At 42.0% G+C, this 23,762-nt stretch overlaps 1 protein-coding gene across 1 annotated transcript; it reads right to left on the bottom strand.

Moving 5' to 3' along the window:
• Positions 1 to 658: 658 nt before the first annotated feature.
• LOC130266800 (ras-responsive element-binding protein 1-like) lies at positions 659 to 22,103 on the bottom strand (the record flags this gene model as incomplete). The annotated part of the gene is made up of 4 exons (XM_056516060.1): positions 659 to 802; positions 1,932 to 2,076; positions 20,518 to 20,681; positions 22,014 to 22,103. Coding segments are annotated over 4 exons (543 nt in total), but the record flags the coding sequence as incomplete, so codon positions are not given.
• Between the last annotated feature and the right edge of the window lie 1,659 nt (positions 22,104 to 23,762).

The raw sequence follows: 23,762 nt of genomic DNA, 5'->3' as shown, positions 1-23,762 counted from the left end.
ATAGGAAATAAAACAGTTTCACGAGTCCCAGAGGCAATTACTTGACTCAAAACACAACATTCAAGCACCTTCCCGAACAATTAACAAATATTTTTTCCTTGTTAAGAAATGCTCATTTAAGCCAAAATCCACATAATTCCCTAACTCCTGCCTAAAAGGCAGAAAAGCATGAAACATTTTATTGAAAGTCTGAAACCAGAAACTCATCTACTCTCACTCAGTCCATGACTGAAAAACCCTTTCTATCCAGCTGCTGCCTTCTCCACCAACAGAATGATCTCACAGGATAATATCTGAATACTTTTATCAAGTTAATCAAGTTTTAAGCATCTTCAGTTTAACTTGTTAAAATTTTGCTATGTTAGCATTTTACAGTTTTCTGTAACAGTGATGGGTTTCGAGGGGAGGAAGAGGGGCTTTAATTTTTTTCTAAAAATATTTCCTGCTATTAACTGGCAAGATTTCCTGTATTTACAAAAAATAATAAAATTAAGCCCTACAGCACCCTGGTGACACAAGATGAGGCAAACCACTTAAAAACCTGCTCAAAACCACAAAGGAGGGCAGTTAACAGTGCAGGGGGCTGAGGGGCTCCTGTCCCTCTGCAGCACACTTCTTCTGGCCATCTGGCGACCAGAGACACTCTGGATATTATCTCTTACCTCAATGAATTATCTGGATGTGTCTCCATGTGGGACTCCAGCCCATATTTGCAAACAAAGTCTTTGAAACACACTGGACAATGATAAACTTCATCGTCAGCCCTCTTATCCCCTTCACCAGAATGGCCATCCTCGAGAACCTTCAGAAAAAGGGAAAAAAAACCTCACTGGACCAACTTGTAAGCAACAAAACAAACTTACAATCCAAAGTCCTTCTCTTACAAAAAGTTGCAGGCCTCGTGTGTAACCTTGCTGCAAGCAAATCCAAAGGACTCATTCCTCCGGAGAGAGGGTAAGCAACAGAGCCTCGGCACATGTGTAAGAACATGCATGACAGAAAAGGAGGCTCAGTAGAAGATAACGTGTGCAGCTGAGTCACAGATATATCAGTTCTAATGAGGAACTGTGATTTGAAGAACTTATAAACCCATGTGTTTATATACCAGTGAACTAGCATTCCTCCCCTTTGGAGAGCCAGGGGAGCTGTCAGCCTAAATTATTTATGCCACTGAGATACTGCCAACTGCTAAGTCAAGTGTTTTAGGGAGAAGCAATGAACTTTTGCATGTTTTCTATACTTCTCTTCTGATTAGAGGGAGAAAAACATGCACAGAGTGAGGGATACTGTGCTAAATGGAACTGCTACTAGCTTGCCATTTAGAGATAGTAAGTGGAAAGAGTCAAGTTTGGCAGACACCATACATTCTGTACAAATGACTGATATGTGTTAAAATATTTCATAAACAAAACCCTAATGGAAACGTCTAGCCTTCAAATAAATATTTTCTGGTCACTCTTGCAACTCCAATAAGGCAGGATTATGCTACTGTGAAAGGGAAATATACTGTAGGGTTTTTTTTGCCTCCAGATCTAGCTGCTGCTGCTGCTGCTTTTGAAGTAAACATTTTTTTTTAAAAGTTTAAATCATCATCCTCCAAAAATACTACAATATAAATGTGAGGAAAAAAAAACCTAGGAGAAAAACCACAGCAGCAAAGAACAGTACATCCTCTTGTCATCCAACAACAATTATTTATAAATCATAAGCAAATTCAAAAATTTAAACAATACAGAATTTTAAAAAATTAATTATTTCAATCCCTGAAATTAGAAATTAATTTTCAATCATAGATAACTGTTGGTCACACAGGATAAGCATGGCAACTCATATACAGAGCTGTAACCAGTCTGTGCTGACTGCACAAACCAAACAGCTGACAATTTAAGAGGTAACCAGGAACATCTTTTGCTTCATGCCCCATAAAGAACCTTTTTTGCGGGTGTCCTCTCCTCTCTGTCCAGCTCAGCATCGTGACTGAACTTGCGTTTCGAAGACAATCGCCTGCGCTTCAGCGGCGAGGGGGGAGTGGTGCTCGCTGTGCTGTTCGGATCCTTCTCATGAATCTTCATGTGCCTGAGCAGGAGGGGGAAGAACACACTGTCAGCAGGCAAATCTGGGCTGGGAAGTCCAATGTAAATTTTAATGCCATCACCACTTCCAAGGTTTGCCTTTAGAGGGTACCATCAGAGATCCCATGAATCAGTCTGAACTTCCGAAAAACAGCTGGGGCAGGATCCAGCACGGGCCCTTTGCAGTGCCTGGGCCTGTGAGGGGTTGCAGCAGGGAGCCCACAAGCTTTCCCCCATGTCTCAGCTCACAGCACAGCACTTGCCCTGCTATCATCTATTTCCATGCCCACCGTGCCCATTCCCCATCATCTGTGAGATCCTGGTTCTGCCTAAACCCAGTCTTCCTGTCTTGTGGCAGTCCAGTAAGCAAAAGCCTGCAGCTTAGCATCCACTTCTCTCAGTGCAAAAAAAAGCACATCACCTTCAACTGGCTCTCTGCCTAGAGTTTGAGACTGTACCTCAAATAGATCTGTATATGCCAACACCAGAGTAATGCTTCTTAAATATATTTGTTTCCTTCTCATCTTTAATCAATATTGGACCCCAATATCGAATTTCAAGTGCAGCTTTGAAGTCAGGATTATCTGGTCCCACTGTTACAGTGCACTAGGTATGGCTTGCAAAACTCTTACTGCCAAGGCATGTTCAGAAACCTGCTTTCCCAGGAAAACAACTGTTTATTGTCACAAAGACACAGGAACAGGGAAAGGGACAGAATTACTCAGGAAGCAATCTCATTAATATGTGTTTACCTGACCCACTTGCCTCTTGGTTTTCTGTATTTGCAACCTGAGGAAGATACTGTTGTCTAGTTCCCTCCAGTTAGATGGAAGGTATTGCTGCCATGCTGCTTCTTCTGACAACTCAAAGCTCAAATTCAAATTTTTTTTTTTTTACAGGTAGGGCCTTTAACCTCACTTCGAATTTATATTGCTATTGAAAAAAACCACCAAAGGTGTGCTCCTAGATACAATGAAAATTTTTTGCTTCTAATAGCTACATGTGTGAATGCAGGGGGGAGTTGCCATTTGTCCATATGACTGACTTCAAAGAAAAGCAATGGAGACAATGTTAATGGCACTTGGGCAAATTTTTCAGAAGTCACATCCACAACAGTGCCATTTAACATGACTGCACACTATCATGTTCTAACATGAGAGAATGCTGTAACCCAGACATCCTCATAACTTCTTTGGTGTTATGACATAAAATCTGTTTTAGTTTTGTATGCCAAGGGCATGATGCTTCGAGATAACACACTGGACCAAACTGAGCTGCAGCAGACCCCACTGGAGCTGCTGGGAAGACTGTCTCATCACGCAATGATATTTTCAATGTTTCCTTTCACAGTCTCAGAAACTTTGGAAAAAAAAAAGAAGAAGGCATCTAAATCATTGTCTCAAACTATAGCCTGTCTCAAACTATAGCCTGTCTCAAACTGCAGGGTGTTGTGCAGGAACAGCCTCATGCCAAAAGCACCACAGGTACCAGAACCAATGCAAGATAAAAATGGCTGTTCAACTACTGTCTGCTTTCAGCATCCATCAAGGCTGGGGCTGCTTGGAGGATCAGGTCCATGAGGAAAAACCTGTAGTTTGCCCAGATCCCCAGTAACTCTTACTGGTCTCATGAATGGTGGATGGACACTGGTGACACGTCAGTCACATCTATGTGCAGATGTGCCCAGCAGATTGGACATACAATCATGGAAATGTTGCTGAAATTGTCTGACCTCTTTCCCTGCCGATCACCTATTTGGGAGAAGGAATGCTGAAGGACTGAGCATTTGATTCTCTCCAGGTTTGAGGGAAACCAGAGAAAACCCAGAGTGCTGACACAGCATACAGAGTGCTGTGCACTCGCTTGCCTTGGCCCTCTGGTAGCTCTGGCACCACAGGCACCAAAGCAACTGATTTGTCCACATGAATCCAGTCTCACAAAATCTGCAGGAAGGCATCTCTAGATACTCTACTGCCTTGTCTTCTTTGATCTTGTTGATTTTTTTTTTCCCACCTATGACACTGATCTAACTTCTCATGCTAGCTACAGCTTCTTTCATGGGTGATAAAACAACAGCATGAGCTGCAGTTGTCTGTATTCACACAGGAATAAGGGAGAAGAAAACAGTTATTTCTTCAAGGGGTTCCTGTCCACAATGATAGAAGATAAAATTCAAGAAGCATCTTGGAACAAAAACTCAAAATGTTCAACTGCACAGGCAAAGCAAAACCTGGAAGGTGGACTGTTTGTCTATGTTTTTATTATTTCTTTTTGGTAAAGACTGCTTTCAATGATCTCTTGAAAGCAAGGCTTTTGCTGTGCCTGTCTGTCCCTGCACCCCCGGCACTCACACACGGCCTGACTGCTTAACACTCTGGCAGCTCGGCTGAAGCACAGCTAATCCTACCTGCCAGTTACTTTTCAGATAGCTAGAGAGCAAAATCAGTCAAGCTAAATCACATTCATCCAGAAAACAAACAAACAGCAAAAAAACTGTTATGCACTGAGCGTGGGACCTTTTCTTCCCATTTTCTTTTAAAGTCTCTTTCCAACCATTAACAAGTATGCACAACTCCTGTTTAGCAGCTGCCTATGCAAAACAGCTTCCTTAGGGCTAAGTTCTTTCCTCCTGCTGTTTGTCCACCTGTTGAACTCTGCTTGTTTTGATGGAGCTGGCTCCTACTTGAGAGGGGTGTGATGGCACATCCACAGCACGCCAACAGGAAAAACCCTTGGGACCTCCAGGTTAGTGCCAGCCCAACCTAGCACCTCTGCCTGGCAGGACCTAATGCATGCAAACACACTGGCTCCTGCAAGTCCCAAAAGCAGTTCAGCTGTGCTTGCAGTGTGAAGTATGCCAGTAAGGCAAGGCCTGCTAATGGGTACAGCACCACAGGGATGGGAGCTTTGCTATATCTGGTGTCAGGAACTGGCTGCCCCAACTGCTTGCAGTTCTCATTCCTGAAACGTGTGTGCTTTTGCCATGTCCTAAAATCCACAGCAGAATCCATACCACAGCAAGGAATGTGGTGATCCCCTCATGTTTTAGTTTTGCATATTTGAAAGGAAGCAGCCTAAGCTATTGGGCTATAAACAGGAAGACACCCTGACTACACCTTTGACTTTTACTGTGTAGGTCAAACATCACAGCTGCTGTGATAGCTCTATGCATGTGACCATTAAGGAAAAAAAGGAAAATTCCAAAACCAAAGCAGCAGGTTCCAGAGTTCTCAAGGAGAGTTGCAACCTGCCCACATTACAGCCAGCAGGTTGTTCCTCTGGCAGGTTAAGCAAGTTTCACTGCATGAAGTTAAGGGTGGAGAGGAAAAAGATTACTAGAGCTACAGCCCAAGATAAGCGGGAAGATAAAGCCAAAAAGTACAAAGGATAGACATGATCTTCATCTCTCTCTTTTACTTTGCAACATGGATGTCATTCTGCCTCGAGACAACATTTATCACCCAACATGGGTTGAACTTCAGCAGATGCCAAGTCACATCCGCATCCATAACCTCTATTAAACACTCCCTTCACTGAGGCTTCTTCTACTTGAAAAGTTTCCTAACCATAATTAAGGGGGGAGGGGGAAGTATTTGTGTTGCCTTACTCCTTTGGAAGAGTTTGTCTTGATTAGATCTTACATGTACCACTGAAAATGTTCAACCTCACTGTTTAGCCTGCCAAGATACAAGAAGAACAGGAACAAAGCTGTGTTTAGAAGTTATTTTCCCTTTGTGACTATAACAACATATTTTGGCCTGACAACACTGGCATACTTAGAATGCAAAAGACAGGCTCATAAGTCAGGCTGGCTTTCAGCATCTTACAGTGATAAAGAAAAATGATATGACATTCATCAGTTCCAAAAAATAAAGATAAACACTCAACACTTTAAGTGAGAATGTAGATCAAAAAAAGAAAGAAGGGCAAAGTAAGGACATGCACAGAAATGCTCATATTCAGTTGCAGATGCAAGTTACAGCAATATGTGCCAGCAGCTTTAAAGTGACCACTACTGCAGCTCAGGAGACAGCCAGAATCACAGTGGACAAAACTTGGATTTCTTTTTCTAAATTAGATCAATGAATTGTGGCTCTGAGCCATTCTACAGAGCAACTGAAGTACAGGAGACAAGTTCAGGAAGCTACAGAGCCCTGAAATCTGCACCTCACAGTCTCCCCAGCATGTCTGCAAGTACACATACACTTGGGACAGTGCTGAGGGTGGAACACTGAAATCCAACCATGATACACATGATGATAGGAAGGAGATAAAAACTTGTGCTTAATATTAGGGAGGACTCATCTGCACTAAGTGCTAGCTGGCCTTGATTAACCTCTCAAAGAAAATGGTGGAACTCTATTTAAAGTTAGACCAGAGAAAGAACCAGAAAAATTTGTAAAAAATAAATAAAAAAGGAAAAGAGGAAACTATGTCTTTTCCAAACATGGTCTGATCCACCTCTGAATGAAACTCTTAATGTTTCAGAACTGCTATGCAAAAAAAAACAAAAAACAAAAAACCAAAAAAACAACAAAAAAACAACAAAAAAACCCCCCAAAAAAACAACAAAAAAAACCCCACCTTGCTACATACTATGATTTTTCCAGCACAGCTGTATGAGAAAAAGTTCTCTTCATAATCGCTTCCCTCCCCTTCACTCAAATAATTTCACAGGTGAGCATGAGGATCCAACTGTGCTAAGATCGTGTGCCAGTCAGCCCTCCCAACAAAATCACATTTGTTGAAGTGCTTGACTGCCTTTCATTCCAGCCTCCCCCTGAGTACCACCTTCCACTTCCCCTCTTCTGCCACAACTTTCCTCTCCCCTCTCATGGTCACATGAGCAGGATGACTAAGATGATAATGCACAAGAATTCCCCTGGGTTCTTTCTGCGTTTTGGTTTTTTTTTTTAAATCTTTTTTAAGACAAATGAACAGAAAAAGTTTCCAGCCCCACACTGTAATGCAGAGCATGATTTCAGGAAGGTGACTATTCCACTAGAACAGCAGCAAATGAATATTTTGCTGCTTTACACTGAAGAAGAGACTTCTGCAGTAACAGGCAAATGCAGAACTCAAGTACCTTTTTCCTTTTCTCTTGTGGATGGTGTTGGAACAGTGTCTACAGGAGGTGACTCATGGGGAGGGCAGGGGAGCATGTGTTCTGCTGAAGTGACATGCAGCTCCTGCTGGTCACATCCCAGTCTTTACCACATCTCTAAAAAGGGCTGATGAATTTTCTTAATGCCAAGGGGATTTGCATATTGATTGTATAAGCTTTCTGGAGGTCTCAAAACAGGGCAGCCTACAGCTTCAATGCCAAAACCAGAACGTGGGCAGGTTTTGACTGGCTGGCTCAAGGCTAGAATGAGCAGCCAAAGCATCCTGAAGGAGGCAAACGCAAGATGCAGCTGCTCCCAGCTCTGGGTCCCACTGAATTATGAACAAAACCAGGAGCTTCTGCTTTGCATGCAGATAACCTGATCAGCACCACCTTGGCTCTTGGATAGAAATCATCTCCTAGTATGCGTGGGAATCCCTCACCTCTTAATTCTGGGGAGAAAAAAGTACAGTGTAGCTGCAGCTTGAGTTGCCATGCTTCCTGATGTACTTCAGGTCCCAAAGAAAAAAGGCCTGTCTGGCATGGAGGCCCAGCCTAAAGGAAGGTATGGAACAAAAGGGTGCATTTGCAGCCCCTGGGCAGGGTTCAGGGTTAAGCCTCTCCCTTAGAACTATGGCAGCACAAGCACTGCTGGCTTTCAGTCAAGAGAGGTTTATGCCAGGTAGGTCTGATTAGAAGGAGCAGCATGTCCAGAGGGGGAGCAGCAAGCAATTTCACTGAGGCCTGGTTGGGAAAGTCCCAGCATCTAAATCAAGATTAATTCTTGAGCATAGAATCCAGTGTATGTATAAACACCTCCTCCTCCCTCACGTCTGTGGAAACGCGGTGGGGAGGCCAATGAATCTGGGCATTATCAGTCCAGAGAGATCATCTGACAGTATCAAGTTCAGGTTCTGGCTTCATATCCCACATATTATTATAAGTTTCTCCACTTTACCACTAGATGTACCCTATACTCTACTGTATTGCACATGATTGTTCCTCATCTCCCTCGTGATTTTTAGACAGTTTGGTATCAAAACCAAGTAGAAAATCCTCATATATCTGATGCTTAGCTGAAGAAAGGAAGCCACACATCCAATCATTAAAATCAAAGACAAAGAATAAAAATCAGTGCCTTCCATCCTTCACCTTATTTACAATACACTTTGTTTTTCCTCTTACAGCAAGAAGAATCACTCAAGCTCCCAAGCTAGTCTGGGAAGGACTGAGATGGTCAATGCAGTTTAGCTGATTTAACTGCTTTATGTCTTTCACTGCTCTGTGTCTCAAGATCTTTCACTTCCACTGCTCGTCCCACATAACAGTAAACAAACTCCAAAGAATCATAAAACCCCTTGTCAATACTTTAAAAAAAAAGTCCATCCTTCAGAACATGACCTGATCTGTTAGGAAAAAAAAAAAATAGTCTGCTTTGTTAAAGCTTCAACTTAGTGCCATGCTAGGAGTGCAGGATGCATCCAAGACAGGATGAAATTTGGACTGTGATTTCCTTCAGGCCTCATGAAATGGAAAATATCTCATAAAGAAAGAGAAGGCAGCCTTTAAAATTACACTCCTTTCAGATATTTTTATGTCATGTTATCTTTGTTACTGTTTTTGTTTCATTCTTAAAAAATGGTATTTTAGCCCAAGGTGTCTGGAAACGTAAGAAAACACAGGGAACTTCTCTTCAAAGCTCCTGCCAGTTCATGCATACAGGAAGTAAATCCTAAACAAAGAGAAAGTGAAGCAGCAGTATTTTTAGGAACAGTCGTTTAATACCCTGCTGCTAAGTCCCCCCTTAAGTCTTGTGAATATGACTGAAACTTAAGTCAAAAGTGCAGTAACATTATGCCCTTGGGCTAAAGAGTTTAGTCAGTTGTTTATTTGTTTGTTTGTTTGTTAAAACACGTAGAGAATCTGTATTGACAATGTATTTCCAGTGTTAATTACCAACATCACCCACTTAAGAGAGCAATCCACTCAGCCCTTGCCAGTTGTAATCACAGGAACCAAAAAGATGCAGGTAGTTTTGCAAATCAGACATGACCTGTACTAGGACAAGTTTCTGTTTGTCTTCTCTTTTTGGCTTAGTATTTGTATCCTCAAAAAACCCCAAGAATGGCCCCAAAAAGCCCTCAGATGCACACACACTTCGCAGCAGGTCACAAGACAAATACCAGAATCCCAATCACATGGGAAACTCCCTCTTATAATGGCAGAGCAATCCCAAAACAAATTCCAAGCACCCCCATATACTCTAGTGGTAACCAGTGTTGAACCCCAGCATGGGACAAATCAAACAAATCTGAGCAGGAGATCCCTATGGCTAAGCTGGTAGGGAAGTCATTGCAGTGCATGCAGGGAAAGGGTAGGATGGGGTGAACAGGTCCCAGGAAGGATCAGATTGGGATCCCTGATTCATTTCAGCTGCATGTTTGCAAGCAGGCCCAGCAGGAGATCCCCCAGCTATCACTCCCCATGGCAGCAGGCACTGCCATCCTGCCGGCATGGTGGCACACCTCATGATCCTCATGGAGTCTCCAGCGCTTGTTTGTGCTGCCTGCCAAAGCTAAGGTGGTCCTGGGGAGCCTCCCCACACAGCAGCATGTGGTGGCACATGGGAGTAGCTGCCCCCTTGGCATCCCCCAGGTGCCACAGCCATGCCCTCTGCATCCTCCCTAGTTCAGAGCAGCTGCCTGGCTCAGTGAGACTCTCTCAGCAGACAGCATCACTGGGATGACAGAATTGCCATTATTCAGATCCACCAAGACTGGATGGGTGTGCTAAGGCAGAAAAAGCCTCTGGTAATTAAATCTGAATGACAGATTTCAAATCTCTTTTCAGTGCTGCAAAGTTAGCCAGTGCCACGCAGCTGCCAATACATGATACATAAGGATATATGATACACATACACACACATGGAGCATTCTATATTTTTATCCTAGAGAAAAATTCTGCTTTGCTGTGAATAAAGGCAAGTTGTAAGCATAAGTGAGAGGAAAGATAATGATCTACAAATCCAGCAAGGGGGGGTACCACTTCTGAATAATTATGCTGCATTCACATTTAAGCAACTACTTGCTACACAGACTCAGCAAGTTCAAACAGGCTGAAATTGATACAACTGCATTCCCAGCTTGGCTCAAAGTTACTCCTATTCCCTAACAGCAACGTTGTCAGAACACCTCAAAGGAAAAAAAGAGAGATAAATATTTGCCTGATGATGCTGTGACAGGGAAGTGATTCAAACCATGCCTCCAAAGCAAAGCTTCCCAAAGGACTGCAGAAGAAAACATTTTGCATCAACCCTAGTGTAAGGGAGGGCAAAAGAGGAGAAAATGTAGTGTGAGCTTCTCAGTACCTCTTCACCAAGCTGTGACACACAGTTTACATTATGTTCAGAGCAAACCTAAATTAAAAATGCTGAATACTGCAAGGAGACTTTCAAACTGTAAGAAACTTCTATATGGGACAAGATCCTCCTTTATTAAACAAGATCCTTCTCAGGCCACCATACTTCCTTAAGCTTGGAGGAAAAAGGTGTATTAACAACAGTAAAATTAAGCAGAAGTAATATTTTTAATGTGTACCAAAAATCTGGCCTGGGCCATTTCCTTCAATCTTTTCGGAGATTTATGGTTTTCAGCCATGCTCTTTAGCTACCACACTATATAACGTTATTCAGTTACTTCATTGCTGACTTTTCAGAAAACTTCATGTTTAAAGAAAACAAGTGTTATTAGAAAGTAAGGATACTTGAGGCCATTTTAAATTTTAGTAACAGGGGGGAAAAGGAGAGAGAAGGAAAGGGAAAATTAGAGAAAATATATCTCAACAGGGAAAAAAGATTTATCCTAAAGAGCAAACACAGTAGAAGAAGTCCTAGGTATGTCCTGCCTCCCCTCCAGAACCACACCCCTTTCTTAACCAAGCAAACATAAGCCCAGCTACTTCCCAGAAGCAGGCAAAGCCCTCTTGCTGTTGGTTCCCTCTCACACCCCAGTGTTGAGCAATCCTGATGGCACAGCACAGAACAACTTGCTGCGTCACACAGCTCAAGAAGGAAAAAACAGACAGGCACGGCACTGCTGGGGAGGCTGTGCAGATGGGGCTGAGTATCTCTCCCTGACACTCACACACACACAGATGCATGGACGCAAGGAAGCTGCACGAGATAAGGGAAGCACATCTTCCTTAAAAGCAGGGTCTCCACATTACCCTGGTATCAGCAGCCACCAAGTATCTCAAGGGGCAAGGAAGTAAAAGGTTATCACTGCACACACACGAACTGCAAACTTCCCAGCGCTGAGGACGGCATCCTAGCAAAAGAGGTTTCACATGCTCAGCCCATTTCCTCTCCTGTTCCTGAACATGTGGTCCTCCTTCCTTACAGCATTCCCTCGCTGAGCAGGGACGCACTAGGAAGAAGTTTCACATCTTGTTACATATCTGTTTAGTCAAACTGGAAACAAAAGTCCCCGCATGACCTGTGCTACCTTAGAGGAGTTTGGGAACTTTAGGCCTCAAGTGGAATTCATTCAGTCCATGAACAATTGTCGCATTACTCTCTCCCCTCAGTCTGAAACTGTCAAAAAAGCTACCACTGAAGTGTCTTGGTGTTAAAAATGAGCCACACAGAAGTTGTACACCTTCCCTGTTTCAAGATATCTTTCCACATGAGTCAGCACGGGAAAGCTGACTCTGAGGATTTACAAAAAAAATCACTGAGAGTGTTTAGCAAACTTCAGCTAAGAGACTAACCTGAAGAACTCGGTATATCTACAGATACTCTTAAGAAACAGAAAACAGTATTTGCATATTGTGTATTATTTAGCAGTTATATAATGGCATTACTACTTTAAAGACCTTTGCCTAAGCTGTGTACATTGTGCATATGAGCATCACGGCTCAACAATCTGAGTGAAAGGATCTGATTAAGTCCAAATAACAAGATTCCCTTCACTTTTTAATTCATTGTTTTTTTTAACAGCTACAGAAGTTTCCCCCAGTGCTGTCAATCTATTGTTATGGAATAGCCTATTTTTAAAAGGGGGAAGGAAAGAAAGAGGAAAAAACTTGCTGACCCTGAGAGGGGGTATGTTCTGCCATTTGCTGGTTCCAGCATGCTGAACTAGAACAGGTTCAGCAGGTTAGATACTGGGGGGAAAAAAACATAAAGCTGGAAGACATACATTAAAGGTGGAATGACAGCAACCACAAAGCAGTTTGTGATAGACTTTTTCCTCATTCTCGTGGGTACTTTGCCCAGGAATCTTTTCAGAGGATAGGAGGACAGGGAATACATGTTCATAAGAGAAGTGATGCTAGTATTTCTGATGTGCATGAACAACAGGCTGAACAAAGATTACCTTAACATACAAATTCTCTCAGCAAACTTTCTTACCACCAGCATTTTCTACACAGAATCAGCCAACCGAAGTACAACCTACAAGACAAACTACCAACCAAAAAGCGAACAAAACAACATGTTATTTGTTAACCTTGAGAGCTAACACGTCCAAAAGAATCACATGTCAGGTTTATGGCACAGGACTAAAAGCACCTCAATTCCTCACAAGGATCACCTGGATTTTCTAGTGCTTGCTAAGTTAAGGCTTGTATTTATTTTGTAGCTCTTCAAGGTGAGAAGGGGAGGAAACATCCCTGAGAATACTAGACCTTCAGAGGAGGTGATATTCCTGAAAGGGTACTTATGTGGAAAGATCAAGGTCTTGCACTGCCATGTGCTCTGAGGCTAGAGTCTAATCTGTCAAGTGGCTTGCGCTTATTTGAACTGTGACAGGGGTAACAAAGCAGCACTAAGCTACGCTCAATACTCTCTGTTATATGGGAGATTTATGTTACTGCCCGTGAGGAGGGCGGCATTACCCTGCCACATCAGACCACCTGCTCCTCGACACAGATCACACCAGAAACCTAAACTTATTAAGAGTGACCCCTTTTTTTGCCTTGCAGAAGACCAAAACGTAAGAACCCACAACCTTACAATACACAAGATTAGACTTTGCTATTGCTTAAAGGCAACACACAGAGAAAATCTAGGACTAAAAAGCACACTGAAGTCTTGTGTTTAGGTACCGAGAGATCTGGAGATGCAAGTATAATGTTCCTCATTGTGTACACTTAGGTTCTCAAGAACAATGGAGCTAATTAAGGTCTGCATATAAATCTTAACTCTGCACTTCCTTGCTTCGCTTGATTCTAATCAGATCTCAGCATTCATGTTTTTGTGTTAACTTCCTCTGCTGTTCTTTAATGATAACTGAAGGGGGATACTGTCCAAGCCTACAAAAGCAGCATGTAACACATCTGAAATCATGGCATCTCCTTTCAGTTCTGAGGGCTCACAGAGGATCTGTGGCACACCAGGTCATCCAGAGTCTTTTACTGCTGAAGATACTAGTGGAGGGGTTTTTTTGAGCACCCTATCTGTGAGCCATGTGAATTAAATAAAAGTTTATATATAGTTTTTCCAGAAGTAAATCTACTCAGCAATGGTGAGACAGACAAAAGTTTCTTCCTGGAACAATTAAAAGTAAAAGGGCTTCTAATTCAAATTAAAGACAAGAGAAACAGACTCTTCTCTTACTGATGTACTGTTGTTGAAAAGGCCTTCTTTCTTTCTCTATTTTAACCTTCTTCAAAACATGGGGGTCCCAGCAGAATACCAAACACATATTTTGGGTATTATCTGCTGACAGGAGAGGCCAAAAAGCTTCCCTCCACCTGTTTCCCCATCCTCATTTACAAACTACTACCAAAAAATGTAACAACTATTTTTAACTGCAAGGAAGACCAAAACAGCTATCACATCTCACCTGCTTCCCACAACTACAGTCATCAGTTGTGGTAAGCTGCAGTATAAATCAGTTACTAGAAGGCAGAAGTTAGTCCTTTGTGTTCATTATCCCTGCTGAAGAATTAGGGCACTTGCATTTGCTGAAGCTTATCTTTCACTAGCATGCTGACAGTGGTTAAATCATCCCTCCACATATAAAGAATGGATTTAAAGGCCTGTAGTACAACCTGGTTCTTAATATTTAAGAGCACTGCTTACCAATTACTACATTGAAATAAAAGCTTCTTAGGAGATGACCAAAGAGACATTTCTATTGTGCAAGACAATGAGAGACAGCCTTTTCAGATGTGTGAGGTGTCGATCATTTTCTGTGTGGCAAGCTTCTTGGCTACTTGTTTTTAGCTTCACAATTATGTACGTTCAGTTTTTCAAAGTTACACCAAATTCCCACTTGCAGACCACCAGAAAGCAAACCATGTTGTAATAAGGCAGTTCCTCTCCTCTTCTGGGAAAGAAAAAACAAGGGTCTTCATCACATTTGGCTATTCTCTGCCTCCAAAACTCCCATCTTAAGCAAATGCCAGCCTGCACGTGCTGGACTACAGAGATCCTATTTGTACTCAGAGGCTGGGAATTGTTACTGCACTGCACCCCACAAAGCACACACAACATGCTGGAAGCAGGCCAAATGCCATAAATAACATGGGAGTAATTCACAGGTGGAATGTAGGGAGAGGATGGATTCAGCCAGATCTTGAGGACACTCTGTCTATTGGACATTTGCAGAGTCACAGGGGGCCTGTGTGCATGCCTGCCCATGACACACAGACTCTTGTTAAAGGGAGCAGGGAAACCTTTGAAGTGTATGCATCTCGATCCCTATGCCTTTATCAGGATCCAACACTCACTTCTGAGCAGTGCATTACAATCTTCCAGACGTGCCTGCTCTTCATGTGCCAGCAAAGATGGCTGGTTAAAATGTCAAAATTCAGATTACCCTCCTGCATGTGCACTTTCTATCTTTCTCAAGAAACTCAGTCAGCAACACACAGGTGCACACATAAAGTGTTGTTTCAGAAAGACTTGAACATCAGAATAGTATCACACCATGATTAAAAAGACAGCTGTTTATCTTTTCACAGAGTATTAAAATCAGAAGTTTGGGAAAACTATCTAGTACTGAAAGTAAGATTGAGAAATGAAAGTGCCTTCTTAATTAAAAGAAGAAATACCTTCTTTGATAGGACCCTTTGTAAGAATGCTTCAAAGCATAGCTTCTGTGATCCAGATCTTCCAATCTGAGTTTCAAAGACTTCTGCATGTGGTTGTTGCATGTGGTGTTTTACATGTGCCAAAGAAAAAAAGAAGAAAAAAAAAAAAAAAGAATCCCCAGACTTTTAGACCTGCTCCTGAGATGGTACATAAACAGCCCACAAGTACCTAAGCAGGATTTAAATAAAAAGCCATTCTGAATAATTTTGTCATGCATAGGGCAAGGAATGGAAGAAGAGAAAGAAGGTAGATACTTGCTACATTTTAGTTTCAAATGAAACACTTCAGTTAGTTTGCATTGCTGGACTTATATGGACAGTCTGGAGAAAACCAGCCATGGACAATGCTCCTTCATTTACCAAACTGGGGAAGCTGTGGCTGAAACACATGCATTATTCCTTTACTCTTTTCAGACTTGCCACAGAGCCTTTAATAGCTTCCCACTGGAAACTGTCAGGAAGGTCATTTCTCGCCTCCCTTTTGGCATTTATACCCCATTAACATTTTGTAGTTGCATGGAGAGCATGTCTTTGGCAGGGAGGAAAATGAGACTTTAAAGTGATAGGCACGGACTACACTTAGTCACAGAAATGGAAAAGGAACTGCTGGCAAAGTATCCCACCCCCAAAGGAAACACTTTTGGAGCAAGTGGAGGCATCGCCCTTCTGAAGGACTGAAGGCTGATGCATGTTCTGTTTGAATGCAACACAGTAAGTCAAGTAAAATTTTTTTCTCTACCTCGAGGTCCCTTCCTAATGCTCAGAAACCACCACTACAACCACAGCAGCAGCCTAACTCCTCTGTCTGCATTTTGGGGAAAGGCAGTGGTAGAGATGGAGTAAGAGACTTGAAACCTCCTATTTCATGTCAGATTCTAGATCCATAAGTGTCCTTGGAGTTGGGATTATTCACAAATAAAATCCCTAGGGAGTTACTCTGACCATATAGATGGAAACGTTTGGAAAATCTTTAGTAGTTGCAATCTTTTGAGTAGAGACAGTACATAGAAAATCCAGCTCTTACAGAGCTACAGAAACTCTTCATACACCCCCTTCCCCTCCATATAGTTTATGCTCCTGATGGAGATATGAGCATTCAACTTTAATTCACTGTGACTGAGAGAAAGCCACAGGGTCTGTCTCTCTAGCAAAGAAGGGTGAGGATAAGGCGTATCCTAAATTGCAGATTTTCTTATGTACTGATCTTTGCAGTGCCAGTTACAGGGATGGTGAACTCAAAAAAAGCCCCAAGAAAACAATGCTCCCAAATCTCTAACCAGCTCCTGATTCTAGAAGGCCTGCTATTTCCAAGGAGACTTGCTCTTTTCAATAGTGGTCAAAAACAAAACTAAAAAACTCAGCATCATCTCCAGGTCTTCTCTAGAGCAATTAATGATGCTGATACCAGGCACTAACAGGTCTTCCAGTTGTATCAGCTTGCACCAAACCTCCACAAACAGCAGAAGCAGCACTGATACAGCAGCAGACAGTCTGATGCCACATCAGAAGAATGAGAAAATCAGTTTTTTGCTCTGGACATTGAGCGCTCTCCAGAGACCTTTGCTCTCTCCAAATGTAACTGTCCCCATAGAAGGTTCAGGTCACTCCTGAACAGCCTGGCAGCCTGTAAGAGAGTTTTCTGAGTTACCCTGGGCTCAAGGTTCCCTGTTGAAAATCCTGGCCAAGAGTCACACTGGTCAGAAAAGGAAGCAGGTTTTAACCACTTTTTCTTACTACTATTGCACAAGAGAACCTCCCCCCTCCACCCCAGTCTGCTGTGCCCATTCAACTTAACTTGTTGAAGAGGAGCCAAGGAGCACAACAAAAAGAAACTGGACTTCATTTGAGAGGCTATGACTCATTTACAAATGAAGTGTTGCATGTATTGTGGGAGTCAGGAAGGCCAGCATCGATTTCACAAGTGAAGAGTACATGCAACACCCCAGCACAGCTACACTAACTCAAGGAAGAGATGTGCAGAAAACAGTGGTTCTCACTTACTCCAAATAAAGTTTGGCTGTTGCACGGAAGTTTTATTGTAATGCAGAAGAGCATCAAGTAAGGGCACTGGAGTTTTTTTCTCCTTTGGTAAAGAGAAGGTGGTGAAAAAATACTTATGATGGAGATGGCTGGCACTTGAGAGTTTAACAACTTTGGTAAGCATTTTCTAACTCAAAAAAGCAACCAAAATTTGTCTCCTTCCCTCCTCTCCTCAGCTGCATGTCTAATGACATGGCTGCTTTGAGGATGAAAGACAGATCAGAAATTTTGTTCTTTGATGGAAACAGCAGTAAGTACTCCCATGGCACAGTATTTCCCTGAACAAAACCATTCCATTGAAATTTTCCCCCTAAAAGGTCTTTAAAAAGTCTGGATTTAAAAATAGTATATACAGCTAAATAAGAGCCAGAACATGGCAGAGAAGGAAAAAGAGAAGGGAGGATGGACATGGCATAAGCCTACACATTTTTCCCCCCATTCAGATACCAGCAGACCAACTTCTCTCTTGCTCCTCTCCTGCAAACTAAGCATATTTGGTGTAAGTGCAGTAAATTCTGGGAAGCTCCTGCAGGACCTTCAGAGGTTACACTGATTCTTTACCAGCACATCACAAGTTTCTGCTAAACCTGTAACTTCTCTCTCTGACCCCCTGTTGTGCAATGGTCCAGAGATACCACCATGCTGGCTGGCTGGATACCACCAGGGGCACATGAGAATTTATTTTTCTTTTTTTTGCTGTTTTGGACATACATCTGTCACTACTTAGATACTGTAACACAAAAACAGAGAACAATAATAGAACTGCACACAAAAGAGGAGAAAGATGGACTTGCAGTATCATCTAGCTGGTACAGAAGAGCAGACATGGTACCACCACAGACGTGGCCTGCAGGAGTTACATATGAGGCAGGACCTGGCAAACAGGTCCTTGCTCTGGAATCCTCAGGCAGAAGCAGTTTTGAATGAGATGTGAGACACATTCAGCCACAGCACTGACAGTCCACTGAACATAATGCTACAGCTAAGTTTGAGATGCCTGGAAAAGAAATTTACTTCACACCATCTTAGACCAGAAATACCTGTTTCAGCAGGAGGTACTGGTGGGCAAAATGAACATCTTCCTTGTGAGTATGCCACAGCACCAGATAAAAAATTTGATTTCACTTTGCATTTATCCTCATCTGCCTACTTGCACATTCATGTCTTCCTTCAGCAACAAGATCCAGTATTAGAGTCAGTTACAGCAACAAAAAAAGGTTATTCACTGAAAAAGACCAGAAGGTTCAGTCTGCCAACCACAACTCTCCTTTAGGAGAACCAGCATATTTCAGTGTGCTCAGGCCTGGGGTCACTCGTTGCAGAGATACTAAGCTTGGGAACAGCCTTCTGCTGCTGCAGGGCAGCCCTGCACAAGGAGCTTAACAGAACCAACAGGCACTTATCAGACAAAAAACCTTTTAATATCAAGTTTTTCCTTGCATGAACTTAGGTCCTTCTTAGTGTGGTCATTAAATACAGCACTCCATCCCAGTAACTTCAGGTCTCATCTTGTTAAATGAAAAAATTAAAACCAAACTATCTGCTCCATCAGATCTCTACTTCTTTTGGGCAAGTCACTGAGTCTGGCAACTCTGGCTATAAATTTGCTACAAAAGCATGCTAAGAATTTCTATAGAGGGAAACCTGCATAAGCAAAGGTGACTACATCAGTCTCTCATAGGCCTCATAGGAGTTAAGTTTCAGGGGAAGTCTCCTTTTCCTGCTTCTAGGAGCACAGAAGAGATACCCAGTGAGCAAAACCCAAATAAATCACACAAGCAGTACTCCAGCAAGCTGCCCAGACACAAGTGACTGACCATCCCAGAGTTCCACCACTGGAAGTCACTCTTGGATACTGACAGTGGCATCTCAGCAGTGGCCCTGCCTTCCCACGTCACACAGACTAATAACCTGACCTGGAAAACATGGCTCACAACACCTCTGGTCAGATGAGTCAGATGTGTGATTTATTCAGTGCCCAAGGCCAGTATCTCTGTGGTTTTCCCTTCTCATTTTTTATCTATCTTGCCAACTCTCCCCAATTCCAATCAATTTTAAATTAAATCAATATGGAATTACAAAACTGCATTCCCTCTCCTTTCACCCAAGTGTTTAACATGAGCAAAATTATACAGAAAAGGTAACACTGCAAGCAGGTATTACCCCACTATACAGGACTACGTTATCTTTCCTACTGTCATCAAAATCACCCTTTCATTCCACCTATAGCACACTGCTTGGAAAATTATTGGTAATAATCAGGGAAACAAGACACCTTCCTTTCCAGACAGAACCAGTATGTAACCACCACTCCTGTCCTTTTGCTTGTAAGCAATGTTTTCTTCCCCACCTGTCTTACAGTTTCTTTGTAGGTTGTAAAGTCTTTGATATGGGGACTAAAGCTGTGTGGGAATCCATGAAGTCTTTATCAGTTCTGACATGTTCCATCCATGCAAATAAATGAATACTGAATCAGGGGATGAGAGAGGGGAAGGAAAGTCCGTGTGCTTTAACATTTTGTTCCCCAGTTGACAACTCTACATATTGCTACATCCCTACAAAGGAAACTACATTTGGAAATTTGTGCAAAGAATTTGTCAGATCTATAGTGCCATAAGTTGTCTATAGTGCAAACAAAGATTGATGTATGTATTTAAAAACAAGATAAATATACCAAAGAGGCACCTTTGTGATGGCATTTGAATACCTAAATACGTAACACCAACAAAATCCCAGATGTTCTAATATAACCACTCAAATCCATGACTCTGAAGCTACAAAATTGGAAGCTCCTATATAACTTGGCTATATATTTCTTTCCCCTGAAAAAAATCCATTTGTCATACTACCACTATTAAAAAAAAAAACAAAAAAAACCAAAACAAAAAAAAACAAAAACAAAAACAAAAAAAAAAAAAAAAAAAAAACAAAAAAAAAAAAACAAAAAAAAAAACAAAAAAAAAAAACAACTATACCAACTCTTGGTAATACTTTAAATTAGAAAATCTTTCTCTATTCTGATTTCCTCCCACTACTTAAGCATCCTAGTAGCTGTAGTGTGTGTTATGCCACATTTGTAGGTCACAGATACTGCACATTTCCTGCCCAAGTGTCTTTAGTCAGCTGGCTAGTCCCTCCAAGGAAACAAAACAGCCCCCTATGCTGTAATCCTTTCCAAACTCCTGGGACACGATCAGCACTCACCTGTGCATGTTTCCATTGGTGGTGAAGGACTGTCCACATACTGAACATTTATAAGGCCTTTCACCTGAGTGCACCAGCATGTGGCGATCAAGGGAGCTCGCTGAGCTCAGAGACTTTCCACAGATGCTGCAGGAATGGTCTGTCCCTCCAGTGTCAGTGTTATGCTGGAGAAAGCAATGATTTTTTTACATTGAACGCCCCTTCTGAAGTGCCAGTAAAATATCAGCAAGAACTATAAACAAATTAAGCAGCTCTAAAGAGCCACTTGGCACAATACCTTATATGAAGGTGTGCCCTGTAGATACCTCTCCTCCCCAGCCCTCCTCCCTCAACTCCAGCCCCCCTCCTCCCCCTCATCTTTAACCCCTTAATACCCCAGCACAAGCAGCTGTTTCATACAGCCTGCAATGCAGCATTTCTGCTGGGTCTGCAGCAAAAGAGGATACAGAGGGACTCAGCAACAGCCCATCAGACAAATGGTACCTGGGGACACTTTAGGCTGTGCAGTGGTTTGGGGTTGTATGAGCGGCAAGGAAAGAGGATGGAATTATGAACTCCACAGCAGAAGACAGACACTTAAAAACAAATACTCTTTAAAGATATTAATTTTAAATTGACTGCCTAGTAAGACAACAAAACTAAACTGCTTCTGAGTGTACATGCAGACTTCTATGGCCATAAAAATGTATTACAAGGTCAAGTTATGGCCATTAGCTACTGTGCTATATGTACTACTCTTTCTTACTTGCATTCAGAGACTTGAAGATTTCTTCACATACAGAAAAAAAAAACCAAAACAAAAACACTACAAGAGTAAGAAAAAAATAATTAAGCAACAGTTAAAGTACAGGGGGAAAAGCTGAAGTAATAAGTATCTAGTGAAGCCAGTCATCAACCACACCTTAGCACCCAAAGCAGAACCTTCTGCTAGAGAAAAGGGCAAACCTCCTTATTAAGTATGCATATATTTCAGGAGGAGCAAGAACAGGCCTGTAGCTGACAAAAAAAGTGCATTATCCAGTTTAAAAAAAAAAAAAAAAAGGCTCCCAAAACTGTTATATACTGTGAAAGACTGAGAGGCTCCTCCACACTGAGTTGATTTAAAAATTATGTCTTCCTGCTTCTTAATTTGCATGACCAGTAAAAAGATCTGTACTCAAACAGGATAATAAAACAGGACTTAGGCCTCATGATGGAAGTGGTTTTCCGGATCCTTAGGATACCTTAAGCTATGCAGAACAGGACACACATCCTTGTTTGAGCCACTGGGTGGGGGATGGAATGCCAGGCAAGGGAGGAAAATTACCCACCTCAGGGTTAGGTTTGTGGAGTGTGCTTTTTTAAGAAAATGCAAGGGAAGGCTAAAATAAAAGCCAAACAATGGAAGCATTTCATTGGCTTGCACATGGAATTGTTTTTCACCACTGCAAAATGCAACCTGGCAAATGAAACACTCTTAATAAAAGTAAGAAATCAAGAGCTGGTACTCTGCATACCTGACGAATGTGCATAGTTAGCTGGTGCTGTGTAGTGCAAATCTTTTCACACAGAGGACAGGTATAGGAAGACTTCTCTTCTTTTGTTTCCTGGAGACAAGAGAACAAAACAATCAGAAGGAATACCAATGTAAAAGGACTAAAAAGCTGTCAGCGATGAGGGTGGATAAACATAATCCATCCCAAATACTGGTAACAGAATAACTTTATTTATACATTTATCATCAGATAGATCCCTCAAGCTAGTTTCAGAAACTTCTGAATTTATAAACAGGAGCCATTTCAACTATTAAAGAAGTACAGCAGCTGTTTTAACAACACACAGATACTCTGCAGTAGCAGTTTAGGACAGGAAGTGAAGGCAAGTTAATTGCAAGGAGCTCAAACTGCCAGGAGGAATTTAGCTGACCAGAAAGTAATTCCTGGAACATCGTCAGAATATATATGGGCAAACATCATTATTCTTCCCAAAGATTTTTAATAGCACAAGTTGTCAGAACTTCAGATTTTCCACCCCATCTTGACAGTAAAGCACTATCTTGGTGCCCTTTTGTAGGGGCCTATGTTCTGCTCCATGGCTGACTCAGAAGGAAGAGTGGCATTTACTGAATCATCAGCACCATTTCCTTTAGCATCCTGTGTTTCTGCTGGAAGCATCCCATCCAGGCACACCAGCCAGGCCCCACCCTTCTGAAGCTTGCAAGATCTGATGAGATCATAGGGAGAAAGAGGTGACAATGCCCGAGCCTACGTGACTCCAAAAGAACACATTATGAACCCTGCCATTCTCCACCCAGGTGAGAATCAGGAGTAACCATGGTCAAACCACGAGTACAAACAGTGAAGCCACCGGGAGAGCTCAACCTGATTTAAGTATGCCCTTGAGACACTGAGCAAAGCCACCACTCTTCCAGCCAGGGATGAAATGGCACTCTTGCAGGAACCAATGCTGTTTGCCTCAATTTGTCCACAAGGGTGGCTACTGGATGATGTAAAGGGCATTTTCACAACCTCACCAGGAAGGCAGGCATGGCTTATGCACCAACGCCTGCATATTAAAAGGAAGATGATTTGGCATTCAAAATTAAACCTCAGTTTTCCATTAGAATGATGCACACCTCCAGTGACAAGACAGTACAAAAACCATCTCTGCATGACCAATGGAAAAGTATAATTTTTATGCCAAGTGACATTTTCTACTGAAGTTCTTTGCTGGCTATCTTAAGTATCATTAGTAAAAGCTTGAAAACAAGCAAAAAGCAGAACACATTCTCAGCAGCTCTTTAGCTGCAAGTTTATGGGTATGAACCTGTCTATGCATCTCCTCTCCCCACACAACTCTCTTCTCCAAGTGATATTCTGAAGTCATCAACTCAGAAGCAACCATTTCCAAGTTGTCAGATACAAGCATTCACAAAGAATATTGAAAATGACTAACCCAAGTCTCTGTGACAAATCCTCTGGCACATTAGGATGATGCTGACACACTGTTAGAGATAGTTCTTTTTTATGTCTCAATAAAGCAATATGCCCTTCTGCATGATTTGTGGAACCATTCAAGAGAGTATCTATATTACCTTTTGTTTTCAAAAACATGGCCATAATAATTTTGCAATAACTTCAGTGACCTGTAGACATGGATGAAGTGCTGTTTTCTGATTCTGTCTGAAGAAAATAAGTCTTGAGACTTTGTTTCTAAAATGAAAGGATTAGGTTCTCCCACTTCTCCCCAGTCTTTTGCTTGTACAT

The sequence above is a fragment of the Oenanthe melanoleuca genome, unplaced genomic scaffold, assembly GCF_029582105.1.
Source record: "Oenanthe melanoleuca isolate GR-GAL-2019-014 unplaced genomic scaffold, OMel1.0 S243, whole genome shotgun sequence".
In the NCBI taxonomy this organism is placed as follows: Eukaryota; Metazoa; Chordata; class Aves; order Passeriformes; family Muscicapidae; genus Oenanthe; species Oenanthe melanoleuca.
This window is presented reverse-complemented; position numbering and strand designations above follow the sequence as displayed.